At 46.1% G+C, this 20,857-nt stretch overlaps 1 protein-coding gene across 1 annotated transcript in view; it reads left to right on the top strand.

Moving 5' to 3' along the window:
- The first annotated feature begins 17,651 nt into the window (after positions 1 to 17,651).
- Positions 17,652 to 20,857, top strand: part of GTF3C3 (general transcription factor IIIC subunit 3) — a 348,121-nt gene continuing 344,915 nt past the window's right edge. The window contains exon 1 of the mRNA XM_078680426.1: positions 17,652 to 17,879. Coding sequence (XP_078536552.1) covers positions 17,778 to 17,879 — 102 coding nt within the window. The 5' untranslated portion in view covers positions 17,652 to 17,777. The remainder of the gene's footprint in view (positions 17,880 to 20,857) is intronic.

Here is a 20,857-nt window from a genome sequence, read left to right as displayed (position 1 = left end):
GGGAATGGCTTCTGGGGCGGCCTCCTCTGGGATGAGCGCGGGAGGAGGTTCTGGCCACTCGGGCTCTTCTGGGCTGGGGACCGCGCGGGCGGTCATGGACCGGGTCGTGACGCAGACCCATTCGGGGAGGCCAAGCATCCCCAGGTGCTCCCTCCGTTCGACAGCTGCCCAGGGAGAGCTTTCAAGGTCGTTTCCTAGGAGGCAGTCCACGGGGGCATCATCGCGGACAGTTACTTTTAACATCCCTGTTACTCCTCCCCACTCGAAGGGGACGCAGGCCATGTGGCATAGGCTTTCGGAGTTGTCGGCTGATCGAACAGGGCAAAGAATGTTCGGCAACATTTGGTCTGGAGTGACGAGGTGGCGTCGGACCGCCGTTACACTGGCCCCGGTGTCGCGGAGGGCTTCCGCCCGGCGACCATTGATGTTAACCCATTGACCGTACTTCTGTGTGTTGGCGGGAAGGGGGGCCCGCGGAATCATGTCTCTCTCCCCTAAGCAGACCAGTGCCATGGCGGCGGGTGCCCATTCCGAGGGATCGGTCTCGTACTCCTCTTGGTCTTCCGGGATTATTTCTTCCCCTAGGGCCGCCGCTGCAACTTGGCGGGGAGTCGTGTTTGGATTCTTTGGGCAGTTGGGATCACTGGCGTAGTGGCCGGGTCGCTGGCACCTGTGGCACGTAATGTTGGCCCGGAAACCGGCCCGGACGGCAGGGCTTCCCCGGCCAACCGGGGTCGAGGGGTTTCTGGGGGGTGACGAGGGGCCGGGGTCTCTCCCCCGACCCTGACTTCCTCCTCCCCCTCGGGGGCGATACGATCTGGATACTTCGCTGGGTGCGCTCCGGCCAACTCGGGTGCTTTCCCACCGGTCGGCTTCGGCGGCGAGTTGTCGAGGGTCGGTTAGCTTGCTGTCCAGGAGGTGTTGCCGGAGCTCCACGAAGCAGTTGTTCGACAGGTGTTCCCATACGATAAGGTCAAAGAGTTGTTCGTAGGTGGTTACTTTGTTGCCCTTGATCCACCCCTCGAAGGCTCGGCTAAAAAAGTTCACGTACTCCACCCAAGTTGTACCCGGAATCCGTTTGCAGTCGCGGAACCGTTGGCGGTACATCTCAGGTGTGAGCCCGTATCGAGTGAGGAGGGCGGCCTTCATGTGGTCGTAGGAGGTCATCAGCTGGTCCGGGAGTTGCAGCAGGGCGTCCCGCCCTTCGTTGACAAACCTCCCCCATAATCCGGCTCCCCAATCGCTTCGGGGAATCCGGTGGGAGGTCATTGCCACCTCATAGGCTTTAAACCACTGCTGGATATCATCGTTCTTGTGGTATTCCCGGATGACATCTTTGGGGATGTGAACCTTGGGCTCGGTCGAGGCAGACGGGGTCGGTCGTTCGGGGAGCCCGAGGTCTTTATTCTGTTTCTGAATCTCCAGTGCTTTGAGATTGCGCTCATGTTCGTACTCTAGTCTCTTTTCCTCTAGCTCCCTCTGTCTTTGCTTGTCTTCCCGCTCTTCCCTGAGCCGTAAGTGTTCCAGGGTTATTTTTTGTTCTGCCAGCTTGAGTTCCCCATCCAAGCGAAGTCGGGCAAGTTCTAATTCGTGGAGTCTGGTTTTTTCTCTTTCTCGGATCTCTTCCAGGGAGAGATCCGCTCTTTCTTTGGTTGGTGCGGGGCTCGTTTCGGTTGTTTGTGTTCGGGGTACGGCCGTACCCGTTTCTGCCCAAGCTTCTAGGGCTCGTTTGAAGTCTTCCTTTGTGCTAAGACCTGTGGTTGGAAGTCCAAGTTCTATGCAATATTGCTTCAGTTCCCGGTGGTTGTAGTCTTCCAATTTTTCCATCTGAAATTTTTCCGTTGTTCCGCTCTCTATTGACATGGTTGTTGTGTGTGGTGGGGCGAGTGACTTTCTGTACGATTATGCGTAGGTTCGGATCCCGTCGCTGGCCACCAATGTTAGACGGGGACCCTGAGGGTCGGCCGGATACCGAGGGAGAGATCCCCGAGGGGGACCGTCTCCGGCGATCGTACAGACAAGTACCCTCCCTCCCCACAAACAGGCACCACACCAAGTCGAGTTCAAGGCTTTATATAAGGTTCTTAAGGCAAGGATATCAGCGATACAGGATAACTTGGACCCGGGGGTCCTCTCACTTCTAGTCTCTGTAGGGAAAGGGGGTAGCGGGACAGTCTTGGTACCGGATCGGTACAGGTAGTGGTAAAAGGCGAGCTCACAATCCTCGAGCTGGAGGGTCTGTGGATCGGGCCGCGGCAGCGCCAGCAGGCCAAGGTGATAGTCTCATAAAGCAGAGGGCCGCGGCAGCGCCAGCAGGCCAAGTCGATGGTTTCACGAGGCAGAGGGCCGCGGCAGCGCCAGCAGGCCAAGACGATGGTTTCACGAGGCAGAGGGCCGCGGCAGCGCCAGCAGGCCAAGACGATGGTTTCACGAGGCAGAGGGCCGCGGCAGCGCCAGCAGGCCAAGACGATGGTTTCACGAGGCAGAGGGCCGCGGCAGCGCCAGCAGGCCAAGGCGATGGTTTCACGAGGCAGAGGGCCGCGGCAGCGCCAGCAGGCCAAGACGATGGTTTCACGAGGCAGAGGGCCGCGGCAGCGCCAGCAGGCCAAGGCGATGGTTTCACGAGGCAGAGGGCCGCGGCAGCGCCAGCAGGCCAAGTCACGGATGAGTTCTTCTCGGGTCTCTCGACTCCAGGATACAACTGCCTTCCTGGTCTGGCCCTGCCCCAGTTATAGGTCTGGTCCCCTTTGATGTCCGGACCCTCGCGCCTGGGGGGCCGGGAGGTCCGGGATGAGGGAGTCCAGACACCCAGCAGGGGGGTGGAGCCAGCGCCCAGGCGGCCTGGGGTGATCGACACCTGGCGGAGGAGAGCCGTTGACGATTCCTTCTCCCATTGACTCGCCAAGTGATCACTCTGCCTCCTGGGAGGATGGTGGGGCCTCGATGTCGGGGCCGGCCGGGCCCGGGGTTAGGGTCGAGTTGAGGCCACGCGGCCTCGTGCTGCAGTGCCCCAAGATGGCGGCCGGGTCGATGTCGTGGGGTAGATGGTGACCCGGGCCAGCTGGGTCCGGAGCTGGTGTCTTGTAGTGGAGGGATTGCAGGGTACTTCGGGTGGTCGTTTGTGGACTCTGGCTGGGGATGCAGGGAGAGCCAGGGTCCTGGTCCCATTGCGGGGAGGGGGGACAGCTCGAACATGCGGCCTGTCCAACACCCCTGGTCTAGACGGGGTACCTGGGGACTTATTCAAACAAGAACCAGGAATATGGGCCCCATACCTCACATTGATATTCAATGCCATCCTGGGGGGTATGGAGGTCCCGGATACTTGGCTGGGCGCAGAGGTGGTCCCAATTTATAAAAAGGGGTCCCCTCTGCTCCCAGCCAACTACCGCCCAATCAGTCTTATTGACATATCCCAGAAGCTCTTTGGGAGACTGGTTCTGAATCGATTGCAGGACTGGGTAGACGAGATGGGCATTCTGACTCCTTACCAGGCGGGATTTAGACAGGGAGTGTCCACAACAGACCAAATTTTTAGGTTGAACTTGCTATACTGGAGGACAGCTATAATCGAGGGCGGCACCCTGTATACAGTCTTTGTAGACTTGCGTGCCGCCTTTCATTTGGTACCAAGAGTGAGGTTATGGAAAGTTTTAGAGGAGTTGAATGTCCCTGGAGATATTCTGGGTATCCTGATGCGATTGCATCATAACAACTATGCCCGCGTTAGGTGTGGCAGAGGAGGCAACTTAACCGAAAGGTTTCCCGTTCACAGAGGGGTTAGACAGGGTTGTGTGCTCGCACCGACCCTGTTCTGCCTCTTTGTGAACGGGATAATTGACCACCTAACCAGGATTCCAAACACCGATGCTCCAAGGCTGACTGGCAGCAGGGTGCCTGCGATCATGTTCGCAGATGACACCCTGCTGCTGTCCAAATCCCCCATGGGCATTCAACGTGTCTTGGATGGGTTTTTACAGTTCTGTTTAGATCGAGGACTTGAAATTAATCCCCAAAAGACAAAATACATGATCCTCAACCCCAAGCCGCACAATCGATCCCCACCCAGGTTGGGAGAAGTCCAACTGGAACGGGTGTATACAATGGAATACCTGGGGATCACTCTAAATGAACACCTAACGTGGTCATCCCACCAGATGAAAGCGAACATTAAACTGGCACAGTTGGCGGGTGGTATTATGAGACTGGCGAACAATTCCCCCTTCCGCCCACTTAGCCCCATCATTCACATCTACAAAGCCCAAGCTCGGGGTGGTGTCACGTATGGGGGTGAGCTATGGGGGCACATTCCTTCATCTAAATTATTAACAACTGAAAACAAATTCCTGAGAAGGATTGTTGCTCTCCCACAGAGCACTCCACTACTCCCGCTCCGACTGGACTTGGACATTCGACCTATAACGGAGGAGCTGGGACTAAAGCCTTTGACATTCTGGCGGCGTCTATGGAGCAGTCCAGACCTTTCAACTTATAGAGCTGAGTTGCAAGAATTTCTAGAGCTACCCAATGCCAAAACAATGCCATGGTTGATCTATATCAGGAGAACGCTGGAGGCAATTGGACTCTATGAACTATGGACAGACCCACTAAACAGTTCCCCAAAGATCTCAAAAAAGGCACTGGCGAGAGCCTATTACGATCACATGCTCCTCAGAGCCATGGACGGTGCACGTGCACGGGAGGGGTCATTGTCCAACAAGTTCACACAAGCAAAAGACTCCTACCATCTTGAAAGCGTCCTCGACGCCATATCTCCACAACTAACCAGGAAACTATTTCTACAATGGAGATATGGAACCCTTCCCTTAGCATCATTCACAGCATCCTGGTCTTCTCATTCCTCTTCAGAAACTTGCCCGGCCTGCGGACACTCAAAGGAGAATGATGTCCATGTTGTCTTATTTTGCAGGGGGTACGCAAGGAGCAGGAAATTTTGGCTAGTCCCCTTACTCAGGAACCTGGGATTCAGAACTTTTCTACCCGCCTATAGAGTCCTAAAGACAGATTTATCCCCCGCTCTAGTATTTGCTTTATCTAAATTTTTAACCTCTATGTGGTTTGCCCGATGTCGCTGTCTAAAAATGATGTGCTAGGAAACCTGAAGTCTTGGAACAGTCCTAAAATTATGTCATATTTTTTAAACTCCAGTTTTTACTCCGATCACTAATGTTGTTTAATACGCTTTTTAAATTTTGTATAGAATTGAATGTACATCTTTTATGATCTTGTGATCGAAATAAAGATTAAGTAAGTAAGTATAAATAGAAGGAGTTTCAGAGAAACTAATCCAACATTGTCACGCCCACGAAATGTGCCAAAGGTCAAAGCAGTAATGTTATTGCAAAAAAGAGGACAATGTAAGAAATTAGCAGCTTCGCTACATGGGCCTAACCCGGGCACTAAATACTACATTCCCCTGCTCGAGCTTGGATCAGCAGCAGAAGGGCAGAATCGTTTCTGTGGTTTGCCGCAGCACTAGCTTGCTTGCAGATCCTGAAAGGCTGTTACCAGGAGTAAAGGGGGGGGTCCCCAAAGGAGCCCCCAGTACACAGGATTATACTTCCAACACTGGATACTAAATAAGACCGGGTTTGGTGCAGCCACAATATAGGTAGACATCTCGTAATGACTGAGGTCCACTATATATTTTAAAATGGTTGACCGCACTTACAAAGCCAGGAAAATCAACTCCGGAGTTTGTAGAGGTGTCCTGCATGGGCACCCTCACACTTATAACCCTTATAACCAAGCACCCTGTACTCAGGACTGAAGAGCCTGCCGTAGGGGTGACTTATAGGTGAAAAAGTAAAAAATTTGGGAGTGCTGACTGATTTGAGGACCAAGTTAATTCAGTTGTCTCTGCCACTACATTTGCTCTTAGAACTTGCAAGAAAATCCTACAGTTTCTTCCTAGGGAAAATCAACGCACTGTAGTGACTGCACTAACCATGTCGAGGCTGGACTATTGCAACAGCCTCTACCTTAATATTCAGGAGCAACTGTTGCATAGACTCCAACTTCTACAAAACTCGGCCGCCAGACTGGTCACTGGAACGGCTACATTTGCTTCAGTGTCCGGGGATATCAGAAGTCTTCACTGACTACCCGTTAAAAAACGGGTGCAGTTTAAGTCGCTCTGCACAGTTTACAAAGCTCTTCAGGGCACCGGTCTAGAGTATCTGAAACAGCAGTTTCAGTGGTATGTTCCCAACAGACCACTTTGCTCCTCAGGAGCAAAATTGATAACGGTCCCCATCTCAAAAAAAGCTAGCTGGGGAGGTAGAAGCTTCTTGGCAGGTGCAGCCAGGGCATGGAATGCCCTCCCACTCCATCTTAGAAACTGTTCCGATCTATTTGCATTTAGGACAGCCTTAAAAACGTGGCTTTTTGGCGTCTAAGTCGAGGCTCATAGGTTAGATCTCGTTGGGGGAGGCTGTAGGTAGCGCCAGGACACCTTCGTGTAGCAGTTTGCGCTTGAAAAATATGAATAACATAACATAACATAACATAGGTTTAAAGTGTAGTGACCTCAGATATAAGGAAACTTATATCTGTTGTGAGAGGTACTAGCACCAACTCACACAGACTGCACACAGTTTAAGTGGACTCCCATGGGTGGCACAATACATGCTGCAGCCCATGGGAGACCCCTGGTGTACCTATGATCTGGGTACCATGGTACCATATACTAGGGACTTACAAGGGTACACCAGTAGCAACTGTGGAGGTACCAAAGTACTTACCACGTCAATGTAGGGGAGAAAACACAGTTGCTAGGGTCCTGATTAGCAGTATTCCAACATACCAAGTCAAAAACCCACTGACACTAGGCAAAAAGTATGGTTAACCATGCTAGAAGGATCCTACCTTCCTCAAAAACTATCACCAATGGCTATTTGTTCTCACTTATTTTCAATATTTTCTCATTCCAACATTCAGTTTCTTTGGGGAAACCTTAAGGGTTCTACACAAATGACCCGTGCGGAATTCACAATTTGTCTACTTTTCAGGGATGTATAGCTTTCCAGGACCACCCGGGTCTCACAGCTGTGTTCACCACAAACTGAAAGTAGATTGAATACACAAAAATTAGGAACAAACATTGGCAAAGACAATAGGATTCACCTCTGCAAAATCAATTGGGTTTGTTAATGTTTTTTAGACATGTTACAGAGAAGCCCGAGCTGCTGTGAAGCATGGCTTAAAGTTAAAAAAAAAGTGCTATGATGTGGTCAACGCTCGCCACGCCATTGAGATTTTTATTTAATGTTTAAACCATGTTGTACAGCAGCTAATGCCACTGTGCAAATTAAAAAAAAAAAAACATTGACAACACCAATAGATTTCGCAGAGGCTTTGCCAATGCTTATTCCCATTGCACACATCTACTAGGATATTTAGTGTGTCTTTGCTGTGCCTACGCAGTGACAAAGACAGAGCACACACAACGGAAGATTAGCCTCTTTACAGCAGTTCAAGGCATTGCTAAAAGTACTCGAGCACTGTGTGCTCACAGAAGCATGCACAGACTTGGAAATCTGGTCACTTAAATGCCTGGATGGAAGAAGCCTTTTGGAAGCGTGTCTGCAGTGCCCTTTTAACTTGGGAATTCTGCCTCAGTACATCATGGAATAAATCACTTTGTGTGCCCTGCTTTAACAAAAAAGACACAACAAAGGGAGGGTGAGAGGGGATAAAAGCAATGGGACAAAAAATAAACAAACGCTATGACGCAGCCAGCGTTGGCCGCCTCATAGCGTTTTTTTCATATACTGCTGGGTAATATGGACCACGGGAGGATGGGGGGGGACGGGGGAGGGGGTGTTAAGTGGAGAAGAAGCAAGATGGTTGGGGGAGTGATGGTGAGAAGAAATACGGACAGGGGGGATTTGTTGTGGAAGGGGAAAGACACAAAGCTTTAAAAAGTTACATCTTAGAAACAGCAGAGTGCTCTGCATTTCATCAACATAGGATCGGTAACTTGCTGAGTCCTTGGGTGAGGCGCTTGGGTATTTGGGCTCATACGACTATACAATTTGAGGAGTTGGGACACGTACTGAGAATTGCTTCCTTGCTTCCTTCATTCTGCCCTTAGTAAGTAGGGGTCGGATAATCAGAGCAACTACTTGAAAAGGGTTAGGATACACTCTTTGGTGTTTTGTACTATTTGGAGAAATGTGGCACGGTTGACCTTAAATTCACAGCACTTTCATAATGTAGTGTGTGCATGTAGGTCCAATTGATATCACTTGACTGTTAATATCATGGGCTGTGAACTTATTGTATTTATACTTTTTAAGTATTCCCTGGGTGTAGAGACTCTGGTCTGTTATCTGGCAGGTCCTGATGAAGGTGGTGCTCATCCTTTCCTTAAACCACCAAAACGCATTGACCAATGCTATTTAGATCCTGCTATATGCAGTTGCTTTAAGTGGTCAAGGAGATTGAAACCATGTCTATGTCTCCGACTTTCCAGAGATATGTAGTTGAGAATGCAGTATGAATGTAGTTGAAGAGGTATGAATGTATGAGAGACTCTTTACCTGGGCGTATATGATGTTGAGATGTCAAGATGTTATTATATTGTAAAGTGATGCATACATGTTCATAATATTTATTTGAAATGTTTATCTGACAAAAAATAACAGAAAAGTAATTTTGATAACAGAAAGAAAGAAACTGAATAAAAAGAGTTAAGAACCACAAATATGTATTTGTTTTTGGATTTTGTCATGGTTTAATTGTATGTACAGCCCATGTTGAATTCATATTTGAATCGTAACAAAGAAATATAGGTCATGAGGGAGTTTTCTAGTGTGTTATGCTGAGATAGTTTAGGCACACAGACTGCAGGGCTTGTTTTGGGCAAAGAGACTGTGTGAAGATCTTTCGTCACGTAGCCCTTGAGAAGCTTCACTAACAATGGCGCGAAGAAAGCTAAAAGAGTACCTGCAGGAGCCTGCAGAGGAAGGACATTGCAAAGTGGAAGCAGTACTTGGTTTAGGCTCCACAGCACTATGACCGAAGCAAGGAGGATGCGCCGAACAGCAAGGAAACAAGAGTAGTAGGGGAGCCAGCCAATGAAAAGTAAAGTGATGAGGTAGCCAGCCAATGGTAACTAAAGTAGGCAGGCTCAAAGCCCCTTCTAAGATCTTTCTTTTTTAATACAAGGTATTTTGTAAGCACAGAAATCTAAAACTGGACTACCTCTTAGAATAATTAAAAACCCAGTAAAAAAAATAAATGATGCGACTCTGCTTGTTTCTGAAAGCTGGGAAGATAGCAGTCCATGCACAGCAAACATTTCAATGACATACATGACAACATTTTAAAACTGGAAAGTGGGATTTTTTTTAAAACATTGGAGAATGTATCTTAACCATTGCTTATATTGAAGCAGTGGCAATTTTAGATGAGAGATAAGTAAAGGAAAATATTCTTTTACCTCCAAAAACCGAGTCTCCCACCTAAGTTGGGTCTGTTGGCATCAGTGAAGGATTTTGACATCGCGAGCTGAACCCAGGCCCGGGACGCTTAGAGTTAGAGTGGTGGTGCAGTGTAAATTTGCCCATTCTTAACACGTCAAAAAAATATAAATATGACTGATACCTGACATGTAAAATGAATGTGCACTTTACACATGAGTTCTACATGTTTTCATGATTCTTGTACACGTTACATCTGACACTGGTGATGTAGATTGTGGTTATAATAGAATTTACGGTTATTTACATAGAATGCTCACTAAAACATTTGAGAGAATGCTTTAAATATTTAGTTTATAAATAAATATATATATACATACAACAACACACTGTTAACTCGGCTCTTTAGGAAGCCAACGGCGGGGAACGCTGTTCTCCATGCAGGTAGCCATCACCCTAAGAGCTTAATTAAAAGCATACCCTATGGCGAACTATTACGCCTTAAGCGTAACTGTACTACCGACGAAAGTTTTATCATAGCCAAACATGAAGCATTACAACGCTTCAGAGAAAGAGGGTACACTAGGGAAGATTTAAAAGTGGCAGAAACCAAGGTCCAGAAAATCGAGAGAAAAAATCTTCTGATTGCCAAAAATAAAAGCATAGGCCTTACTGAGACCCCTGTACGTATGATTACGAAATACAATGAGAGATCAGCCGACATTGTCCAAATCTTTAAAAAGAATTGGCATATCCTTTTGACGGACAATGTATTAAAACATCACCTTCCAGACCGCCCACCCATTACTTACAGGAGATGTACGTCCATTGGGGATCAGTTAATTCACTGCCACTTTACCCAGCACACAGTAGTGAAAAACAAACTGGGTATTAATGGTTTCTTCCCCTGTAGGAATTGCAAAGCGTGTTAATATAGCAACAAAAAGACCCCCTTTGAAGGCAGACATGGGGACCCTAGGCCTGTTCGAGCTATTAAACAGTTCTTGAATTGCAACTCTGACTTCACAATATACTGTCTTACTTGCCCTTGTAAAAAACGATACATAGGCAGTACGATTAACCCAACCAAAAAGCGTATATTAGAACATATGCGCGCAATCACCAATAAAGATTTGTTGTACCCTGTTGCTTGTCATTTTGAATTATACCATCAGAGCAATATTATACCATCTCTTGCAATTCTACTGCATAGACAGAGTGGATAAGCATGAGAGGGGTGGAGATAGAGTCAGAAAATTAAGGGCTTTGGAGTCCCGATACATCATTGAACTACAAAGCATGGGCCCGGTGGGACTCAACAATGATGAGGAATTGTGGACATATTTAGAATAAGAACTGTTTAAGACCTAGTATCAATAATGTAACATAGATGAACTACTTTAAATGACTTCTCTTCTCTCTCAACATGTATATATTTTCTTTTCTTTCTCTCCCTTTTTCCTTTCTTTTCATTTACTGTATATATTTCTGCTAGGGGAGTAGAAACTGAAAGCTGGACTAAACATAAGCCCATCCAGGGCACAATTATGTCAACAGCACTAGGAAACAATGATAATGGATTTATGACCTAATGGATAGATTTTCTTTCTAATGCTGTGATGATTGTAGCGAAACACTACATGAATTTATATGTAAATAGCATTATATGTTTCCTTATTGCACTAGCACTTTATATTCTTTACATATTTTGTGAAATAATATATAATTGTATATATGTTTTCTAAAAACACACTACAAGATGGCTGCTATGGATTTTAACATCAAGTATTGCCGAAGTCCATCTTCCATGTCTATGAATATCTTAGACGTGAGGTGGTTTTAAATGGCTACGTTTTTGCACTTACAAAATGACATTGAAAAAGCCGCAAGGCGAAACGCGTCTGTCAAAGGGGGGGTTCTGCACCAATAAAGCATTCCTGCTTTAGAATCTTCGAGTGTGCCTTTCCTTTTTTCGAGCTGAAGGAGGGTTTGATGTTGCAGAAAATATATACATATATGTATACTTATTTCTATATCATCCACAAATTGAGAAGTGCATTCGATGTTTAACTTAGAACTGTCTTCTATTGAAAAGACATATTAATTCGAATTAATTAGAGATAATAGAGCGATATAGAGTTACAAAATGACTGACGTAAGTATAAAGATTAGATACTTTGTTTTCATTGAAGGATTAACATTTGCAAATGTGTATTTTTTCCTAAAGACTATTCTCTCTATTTCACTACTGAAACTGTGCACATGATTCATAAACATACAATTCTGTCTGTGCAGTTGCTAGAAATGTCATTTTTAGACTTAAATTATCCTTATATGTATAGGATACTAGAATGGGTTGAACAACAAAATGTCATCTATTGATGCATAAATGTTACATGTATGTACTTTCAAAATGTAGTGCATAGTTGTACCTAATGTGAAGTTTGACTACTTGGTGCGTGTTAATGCCTGATGAACTAAAAGTTCTTAAGGATATTGTGTTCATATATCTTTAGTTGTTCACATGTATAAGTAAAGGTGCATTATTAATAATTGTCTTAAGTTAACAGGGTTTCACTCTAAGGGCCTGAATCTTTGTCTGGTGGGTACCAACTTTGTTCAGTATTTTATACCGACTTACTTTGTTTTGCAGGTATTCTCACACTTGCTACTTACTGCTCGAAATGATGCATTCTTGTAACAATGTTAGCTACTTTGTCTGGGATCGAATGGCAAATGACGAGTACATGAGAAACCTGTGAATAAACAAAGAAATGCTGTTCTCTGTCATAAGTGTGGAACTGAACCAATGGTTTCCATGGCCAATATGGGAATTTTACTCCATGTTGCTGAAGATGTACCTTATGGATCTATACAAAGTTTCCAACACATACAATGGATTCCTACAGATGACGCAACCAAAGGGGAGTTGCCACCGAACTCTGTTGATTATAACTTATCATTGCCCTGGCAAGGACAGGCAGACGGATTCGATAGAGCAGACTCCTCAGACCGCTAAGGTGCTCAGATTGACTTTGGACTTATCTCCAACTCGATGCTGAAACTTCCTTGGACTCTGACTCAAACCATTTCCCCAAATCCCATTACCCTTTAAATAGCCTTTTATAGACACTTCCCTCTAGACCAGCCCCTTTTAACAAGTGTTGGTTTAGGTCCACCTTTTCCTTGAACTTATTCAGGGCTCGAGTCGGGGTACCACGCGGGTGACAGCGTCCCCCCACTTACTTTACCAGGAGCTCGACAACTGGAGCAAATGGAGCCACACGTTCACTCTTTGGCCTCTCTGGGGGGAGATCGGAGCCCATTCAGAACGCTGCTCACGCGCTGGCTTCTCTGATGCAATCGCATCTAATGGGTGAGCGTGGGGAGGCAAGGAGTCTGATGGTCCAAGCCACCTTTCGTGACGTCACTTCATGTCGTGACGTCAGCGTCCCCCCACTTCTTTTTTTAGGACTTGTGCCCTGAACTTATTGTATACTCTTGATGAAGCTTCCGATATGATTCTGCTGGTATTACTTGTATTTTTGTGCCTTGATCCCATTGTTTTCTGCAGATGTGCTACTTTTTGAATCTTTTATGGAATTGTGCCTTGTTTGTAATTGGACTGTTTAGATTACTAATATATACAAAGAACTCTCAAAGCTTTAGTTCTGAGTCACAGACGCTCAAGTTACTAATTTGTATTGGGTTAACAGAGTTACTAGTTTGTGTAATCCTAGTTCGCCTAAATTTCTTCCGTAGACTAGGCTTACCTGTAGCCGTTCTGTAATTGTATAGCATGGTTTTAAGATTTTTTTTTACCTTAATTGTACTGTTAATCTGTAATAAACACCCTTGAATTGGCTACTGATTCCTTGTGCTCATTGTGTAGCCAATTAGTTGCCTATTTACCCTCAATGCGATGGATAAAGATTAATCGGAAAACCAAGGTAGCAGGTAACTGAGTGTAAATGATCCATTAAAGGAGGTTAATCCCCAGTATCCAGTGGGATCAGGGGCGCACACAATAGGTGTCGTCCCTAGCTCCCTTTTTTTTCCAGGCACTGGCTTAGTTCCTTACTATCAGGCTAATAACATCTTATTTCCTTTACTCTAGTTAACCTCCCTCCGATCACCATTCTCCCACTCCCCCACCTTCTACCAATTGGTCTCACCTCCAGTTTAGCACCTGAATAGGCGATTAAAGAAAATGTTTTTATTTCTTGAAAATGGCATCATTGCATACATAACAAAGCAAGTGTAGATAACCTGCACTCCTCTTGTTTCTGTTTCAAATTCAAAGCAAAGTGATATCAATGTTTGGATGAGTAAACCAAAAATGTATAACGGTGCTGCCCTCAGAACAACCTGGCTAGCCCCCGCCAGGTAACCAATATACAACAATTGTCAAACAGGACATGTCTGAACCTGAGGGCGCACTCTGCACAAACTCTATCCAGGTGTACTAAATTTTTTCAAAATGTATCTGCAAAAATCAACAAAGTTGTCTGTCATTTCTCTAGTAATCAAATTGTTCTCACAATGTGTTGTTAGAATCATATATGTGCTATTTACAGTGCCAGTTAATAACACAGGAGTGCTTCAAAACAAACAAACATCAAGACAGAACAAATGAAAATCATGAAATGCGCAAACACGATGATGACAGTTTAAGGCACTGTGTTCTTGACAGGCCCAAACCAATGGGCCAATGAGGAAAGGATGTCAAAACCAGTGAGCAATAGACCATGCATGTACAGTGTACCAAGTTTTTCAAATCACACAGAAAATAAGCCTTGTTCAATCACCCTGTGCACCCCCGAGGCCAAATCAAAAATGCAGTTAGGGAGAACTAAAAGAAACATGCAATTAGACCTGGCCAGGACCCAGGACATGGGTTATCTAATTTGCATGTTTCTTTTAGTTCTCGCTAACCACATTTTTGATTTGGCCTTGGAGGTGCACAGGGTGACTGACACTGCTTATTTTCTGCGTGATTTGAAACACTTGGTACACTGTACGTGCATGGTCTATTGCTCACTGGTTGTGACATCCTTTCCTCATAGGACCTTTGGTTTGGGCCTGTCAACTCCTTGGATCTCGGCTATGGAACATAACTGTAATTTTGCCTTTTTAGGTTTCGACTTTGGCGAGGGGCGAAGCCCCTCCCAGTCGAAATCTTTTGTTTTTAGTAGTGAGGTTCGGACCGCCTCTGCCTCTCATTGGCTAGCTCCATAAATGGAGGCTAGCCATTGGGAGGCAGAGGCTGTCAATCGCGCTTTCTCTCGAAAACGCGATTCGGGGGCGTTTCTGGTGCTTTTTTTAAGCCCCGCCCCTTTGTCCCGGGCCGCGCTGCGATTGGCTGCCGGCCCGGGACACCCCCGTGACGTCATTCCCGGGCCGCGCTGTGATTGGCTGCCGGCCCGGGACACCCCCCCTGACGTCATTCCCGGGCCGCGCTGTGATTGGCTGCCGGCCCGGGACCTGACTTGTTTGTTAATAGACATGACGCACAGCACCCGTGATACAACGTGGCTATAAAACGATTGTTAGTCAAGTTAATCTGGGTTAATTCTCAAGTAAACTTCAAGCTATCCACACAAAACCAAATTTGCAGTCGAGACTAGATAACTGAGCATGCAAAATTGTAAGCTACTGACGACACATCTGTTTATTCCAGTATGCACCGTCGGGATGTTTTTTCTGCGGGTCACTCGAGTTAATTTCGTGTGCCCGGCTCGTTGCTCGGTATCAAGTGGTGCTTTTGGGCTGGTCTGCTGAGGGTCACATGATGTTATCTCGCTGGAATGGAAACTCGAACATGTAAACTGGGTTGTACAAAGGTGCTTGGTCATTGCCACGGTCCTACTGTTCGTAAAATATCGAGCATCTACGTCCAAAGGGGTTAACAGGGAAGCAACGCTCTGTTGGCGCCACGGGGCGCCTTTGTTTGCTCGTGTGCCACCTTATGTTCTTTCCAGAGAACTATATGTGGCCACTGCGGAACGCAGACTTTTTGTAAAATCTGCCATGGCAGAGTGTGCAGAATGTATTGTTACGTGGGTTTTGCAATTAGCTGTGTGATATTCCATGTTCCGACACAAGAGGGAGCCTCTCTTCTGCGTGCGTACATTGTTTTCTCTACCTTTGAATATTGTGTTGGTTTGTTTCAAGACTATTAAAATGCATCTGGTATTGACATTCGTGTAGCGCTTTTCTAACCTTTTGATGGCAATAGAGATGTCTCCAAATTTATAGTGCGCGCTTACCATTTGTATGGGCTCGCGGCACTCAGAACTAAATCGAGATATAGAAGACAGCTGTCAAATCTGACTTCTTAAAATGCATATTCTCAAAGATTAGCGCCTCGGGAAGTGGGAGTTCGAGCTCAGCAGAGGCCCGGAGGTTCTTGCGGATCATGCCCCGCCTTCCCATTCCCGACACTAACCACCCCACTTTCCACTAACTACGGCTACCCTGCCGACATCCACTCCCACTCACCCCCGCCCTCAGGGAGATTACTAGGAAGAGAAAGAAAACGGAGTAGCAAGATCCGCTCGTGCTGCCGGGGGGTGCAAGGACAGTGTAAGTGCCACTTAGCGCTTTCATTGTAAGACTAAGTGCAGCTATCTAGGGTTTATCTGGGAGGCCCGCCGCCAGTTGCCGGAAATGCATTACACCAAGGCAGCCTCGTTTTGATTCCACCCGGGCCATCCTTCTTCCACCAAGATGCACTTTCTCTCTATCTTGCTGGTTCTTTTTCTTCCCTGCTTTATCCCTTTATCACTGTTCAGTTATCCTTACCACCCTCTTCGCTTCTGACTCCCCCGTTCTATCTCTTGCTTTGAGCCTGTGATGACGAAAAAGAAGTCCTGGACCCTCCCGTTATGTTATGTTGACTCTGCTTTTAATGTTTTTATTAAGGCTTCCTGTGTCCCGTCGTTGACTTTACTGCTAATGTGCCCCCCAGTCACAGGGCTGCGGATGGGGCGTCGAGGGTCACGTAAAAGACATTATGGAGTTCTATAGCACTACACGGCCCTGGCGTGGTTCCTGAAGCTGGGAGATCTCTTCGGGAACCTGCTGCAGTAACAATATCTATTGAGCATCAGAACACAGCCGTCGAATGAAAAGCAATAATGGAGCTCGGCGTCCTGGCCGCTCACCTGAATCAAATGCGTAATACTTTCATTTTTGGAAATATTTTAGGATAGAAGTATAGCATGGCAGACACGCACAGAGATAAATAGTTATATACGCACACTCGCACATTTTGCAAACGTAGCATTAATATATGCTCATCAATATATATTACTCATCAGTTTTCAAACATAAACAAAAAAAATTGTCATGGAGATTGTCAATAGCTCTAACTTTTGGAAAGGCGAAACCGTTGCATTGTAAATGCTTGTTTGATTATGTGTACAGAATTAGAATATTGGAAACATACGCATTGTATATATTTTTACAGCACTCCCCTGATGAAAGGTGCTCGCACCGAAATGCATTGGGAACTAACTGTCTGATGCCGTTTTGAAGTATCAAGAAATGAAAATATGAAAATAAAATAAACAAGAACACAGTGCCTTGAACTGTCATCATCGTGTTGGCGCATTTCATGATTTTCATTTGTTCTGTCTTGATGTTTGTTTGTTTTGAAGCACTCCTGTGTAATTAACTGGCACTGTAGCACATGTATGATTTTAACAACACATTGTGATAACCATTTGATTACTAGAGAAATGACAGATAACTTTGTTGATTTTTGCAGATACATTTTGAAAAAATTTAATTTTGAAAAAATTTAGTACACCTGGATAGGGTTTGTGAAAAGTGCGCCCACAGGTTCAGACAGGTCTTGTTTGACATTTGTTGATCATGCATACATGCCACCTGATTCATGCGTCCTTTCCTTAAACTCATTTTGTGTCTCTCGTGAGCCTCCTTTTCCTCCCGTTCCCCTTCCATTTGTGATCCTAGTGGGGGGGGGGGGGGCTTTCGTGCTCAGAGGTCCTGTCCTGCTGTCCTGACTGAATGTTTCAGAGTAGTGACCATGACCAGCCTGTTTACACACATTTGCCTCTTGACCCCTCATTTAAGGAACTCTGCCTCCCTCTTGTTTGTTTAACTTTCTGTCATCGTTGTATGGGTTCGGCTAGTTTGGGATTTTTTTCTGGGGAAACCGTGCGCGTTCATTGGTCGCTTCTGGAAACGCAACCCGGAACTCTGAGAGCTGGTAAATGTTTCGTGCGGTGTCTTTTCTCTGTGCACCATCGGTCCGTTCCATTCTCTGTCCCCCGTACGGCGGCGTTTTCGTTTTAGATTGCAGCGATGTCTGGCTTCAGCCCTGAGCTGATCGATTACTTGGAGGGGAGGATCTCCTTTGAGGAGTTCGAGAAAAGAAGGGAGGAGCGCAAATCCCTGGATCAGAAGGTGAGCATTGCAATATCTGGGTAGCATCGCCGTTGGATAGGAAATATGGGCGACTAAGCTCGTTAATGTGTCTTGGTATTTATTTATGTATGCGTTTTTACATAGCGCGGACTTTACCTGAAGGCGTCAGAGCGCTTCACAATAGGAACAGAAAATTACAAGTGAACAAATTACAAAAGCAGACGTTAAGTTCCATGAGGTAAAAGTGACAATTGTGAGCAAACAAAATACATGAGGTAGCAAACAGTGCATTACAGGAGGAAAAAGTGACAAGTGTGCAGGTTACAAGAGAAAACAAAGTACAATTAGAGGTAAAATACTGCAATATATGCTAGACACTCACGCACAAGAACAAACGTTACGTAGGCAATGGTGGCACTTGTGCAAGTATCAAAAGCAAACAAAATGTGAGAGGTATCAAACCATGTCTTACAAGAGAAAAGTGGTGTGTGCATGTTACAAAAGAGTACCACACACAGGTACAAGGATAATACTGCAATAAATGGCAAACACTCCAGCCACAAGAACACACTGGGAAGGCACTACCATAGTCATGGAGAATATAGTTTTCAGTAATGGGAGGTCTTCCTTCAGATAATAGAGAGGGCGTGAATTACTTTTGGAGGTGTCTTTGGAGGAGAAGAACTTTGAGGTCTGTTTTGAAGGCCTGGAAGGAGGTGGTGGTCCGGAGCTGAGGCGGAAGTGAGTTCCAGATTCTCACCGCGTTGCCTGAAAAGTATTGGGCCATCGATCTTTCCTTCTTGAAAGTGGGAGGTTCAAGCAGTAGATTTTCCGCAGAACGTGATGGTCTAGAGCCTCCAGAGAGTTTCAGTTTATTCGCCAGGTAGCGAGGAGAGGAGGAGCGCAAGGCTTTGTGGGTGATAAAGGCAGTTTTGTAGATCGCGCTAGCCTCGATGGGAAGCCAGCGGAGGGTGGATAACATTGGTGTGATGTGGTCGCTTCTTTTGGCCCCATAAATGAAAGGAGCTGCTGAATGGAGAACAGATCTAAGGGGGGACAAGTGGGATTTGGGGAGGCCGGTAAGAAGAGAATTGCCGTAGTCCAGTATGGAGAGGACCAGCGATTGCACCAGGGTTTTAAGGTCCTGCTCCGGGAAAAAGCGACGAATTCCCCAAAGAAAGCGCAGCTGGTATCGAGCAGACTTTGTAATGGAATTGATGTGGGAGATTAGATTGAGTTTTTTGTCGAGTATGACACCAAGGGATTTTGCGCTGTCGACAATGATGGGTTTGTTGTTAAGTAGATTCATCTGATCCATCCATGATTGAACCGGAGGAGGAGAGAGTGAGGAGGAGAGGAGGAGGAATTCAGTTTTGGAGGGATTCAGAATCAGTTGATGAGTTGACATCCAGTTTTGAATGGAGTCGAGAGTAGAGCTTAGGATGGAGAGATCGTGAGTAGAGGCAACCTTGAGGTAGATTTGAGTGTCGTCTGCATAGAGATGATCGTGGATCCCGGATTTGCTTAGGAGATTTCCCAGTGGTTCTAAATAGAGATTGAACAATGTGGGTGCAAGTTTAGAGCCTTGAGGAACACCTTGACCTACCGCCACAGGAGAAGAAAGACTGTTCGCTATTTTGATCATTTGGGATCTATCTGAGAGGAAGGAAGCAAACCATTTAAGCACAGTGCCCTCCATGCCCATTCTCTGTTGAAGAGTGTTGAGGAGGGTGTTGTGATTGATAGTGTCAAAGGCTGCAGAAAGGTCAAGGAGAATTAGAAGACAGGACCCCCCCCGAATCGAGTATCATCAGCGCGTCATCAACCACTTGCAGTAGGACTGTTTCAGTGCTGCAGTTTTGGATGAAGCCGGGCTGACAATTGTCAAGGAGATCAATGTCCTTGATATGACGAGAGATTTGTTTCGCTACACATCTTTCTGTGATCTTCGCAAGAAAGGGTAGGTTAGTGATGGGGCGAAAGTTGTTGAGATCATTCGCATCAGCAGTTGGTTTTTTAAGCAGAGGGGTGACCTGCCCAGTTTTGAAGGGAACAGGAAGGGAGCATTGACAGAGGGAGAGGTTGACCCAATAGGAAAGGGAATGAGTATAGAAGTCAATGGCAATGGCACTGGGGATGGGGTCCAGAGAATGGTTAGAGGGCTTTGTTTCGAGGATGCACTTGAGAAGGGCATCTTCAGATATGGGGTCAAAGTTCTGCCAAATGGCTAAGGATTTGCGCTCCTCTGGAGGGATAGGATGAGCGACCTGATCCACAAGGGATTTCACTTTTTCATCAAAGAATATAGCGAAATCCGCTGCTTTCTTTGTAGAATCCTCCAACTTGGAGGTTCGGGGAGAGCAGTTAGGAATCTTGATGAGATCAAATAGTTTTTTGGGTCTATTTTTGGCTGAGTCAAGGAGGGTTTTGAACGAAGCGTGGCCAAATTAATGGTGGAGGGCACTTGCCTCCATTGTTTCTCCAGGAATCTTAGCTGCTTCCTTTCTTCATAGAGGGATTTGTTGAACCAAGGTGCTGAAGGAGTGGGCCTTATCTTTTTGCTTTTGAGTGGAGCGACTTTATTGATTTCGGCTGCAAGGACTGTGAGGCATTGGGAGGTGAGTTCGTCAACATCTAGGTTCGGGTCTAGCCTTGGAAATGATAACAAAGCTGATTCACAGAGGGCACCGAGATCAATATTTTTTGCATCACGGAACCAGGAGGTAGCCCTCTTGGGTTGGCCAAGAGTTACAGAGTGTGATAGGTGAAGAGAGAATGGGATGAGGAGGTGGTCAGACCTGTCTATATGAATAGGGGTAGTGATAGAAAGCATGCCTGCTTTAGAAATAACAAGGTCCAGGTTTGAGCCCTTTAGAGTGTGTTGATTCTGTGCAGTGTTGGATAAGATCATTTGCAGGGAGGAAGGTGGCCAGCGAGGTTGCAGAAGAGTCATGCGGTACGCCCCAGTGGAGATTGAAGTCACCCACGAAGGTCTGATTGTCACTTCGTGAGTATTG

The sequence above is a fragment of the Lissotriton helveticus genome, chromosome 3_1 (assembly GCF_964261635.1).
Source record: "Lissotriton helveticus chromosome 3_1, aLisHel1.1, whole genome shotgun sequence".
Taxonomy (NCBI): domain Eukaryota; kingdom Metazoa; phylum Chordata; class Amphibia; order Caudata; family Salamandridae; genus Lissotriton; species Lissotriton helveticus.
This window is presented reverse-complemented; position numbering and strand designations above follow the sequence as displayed.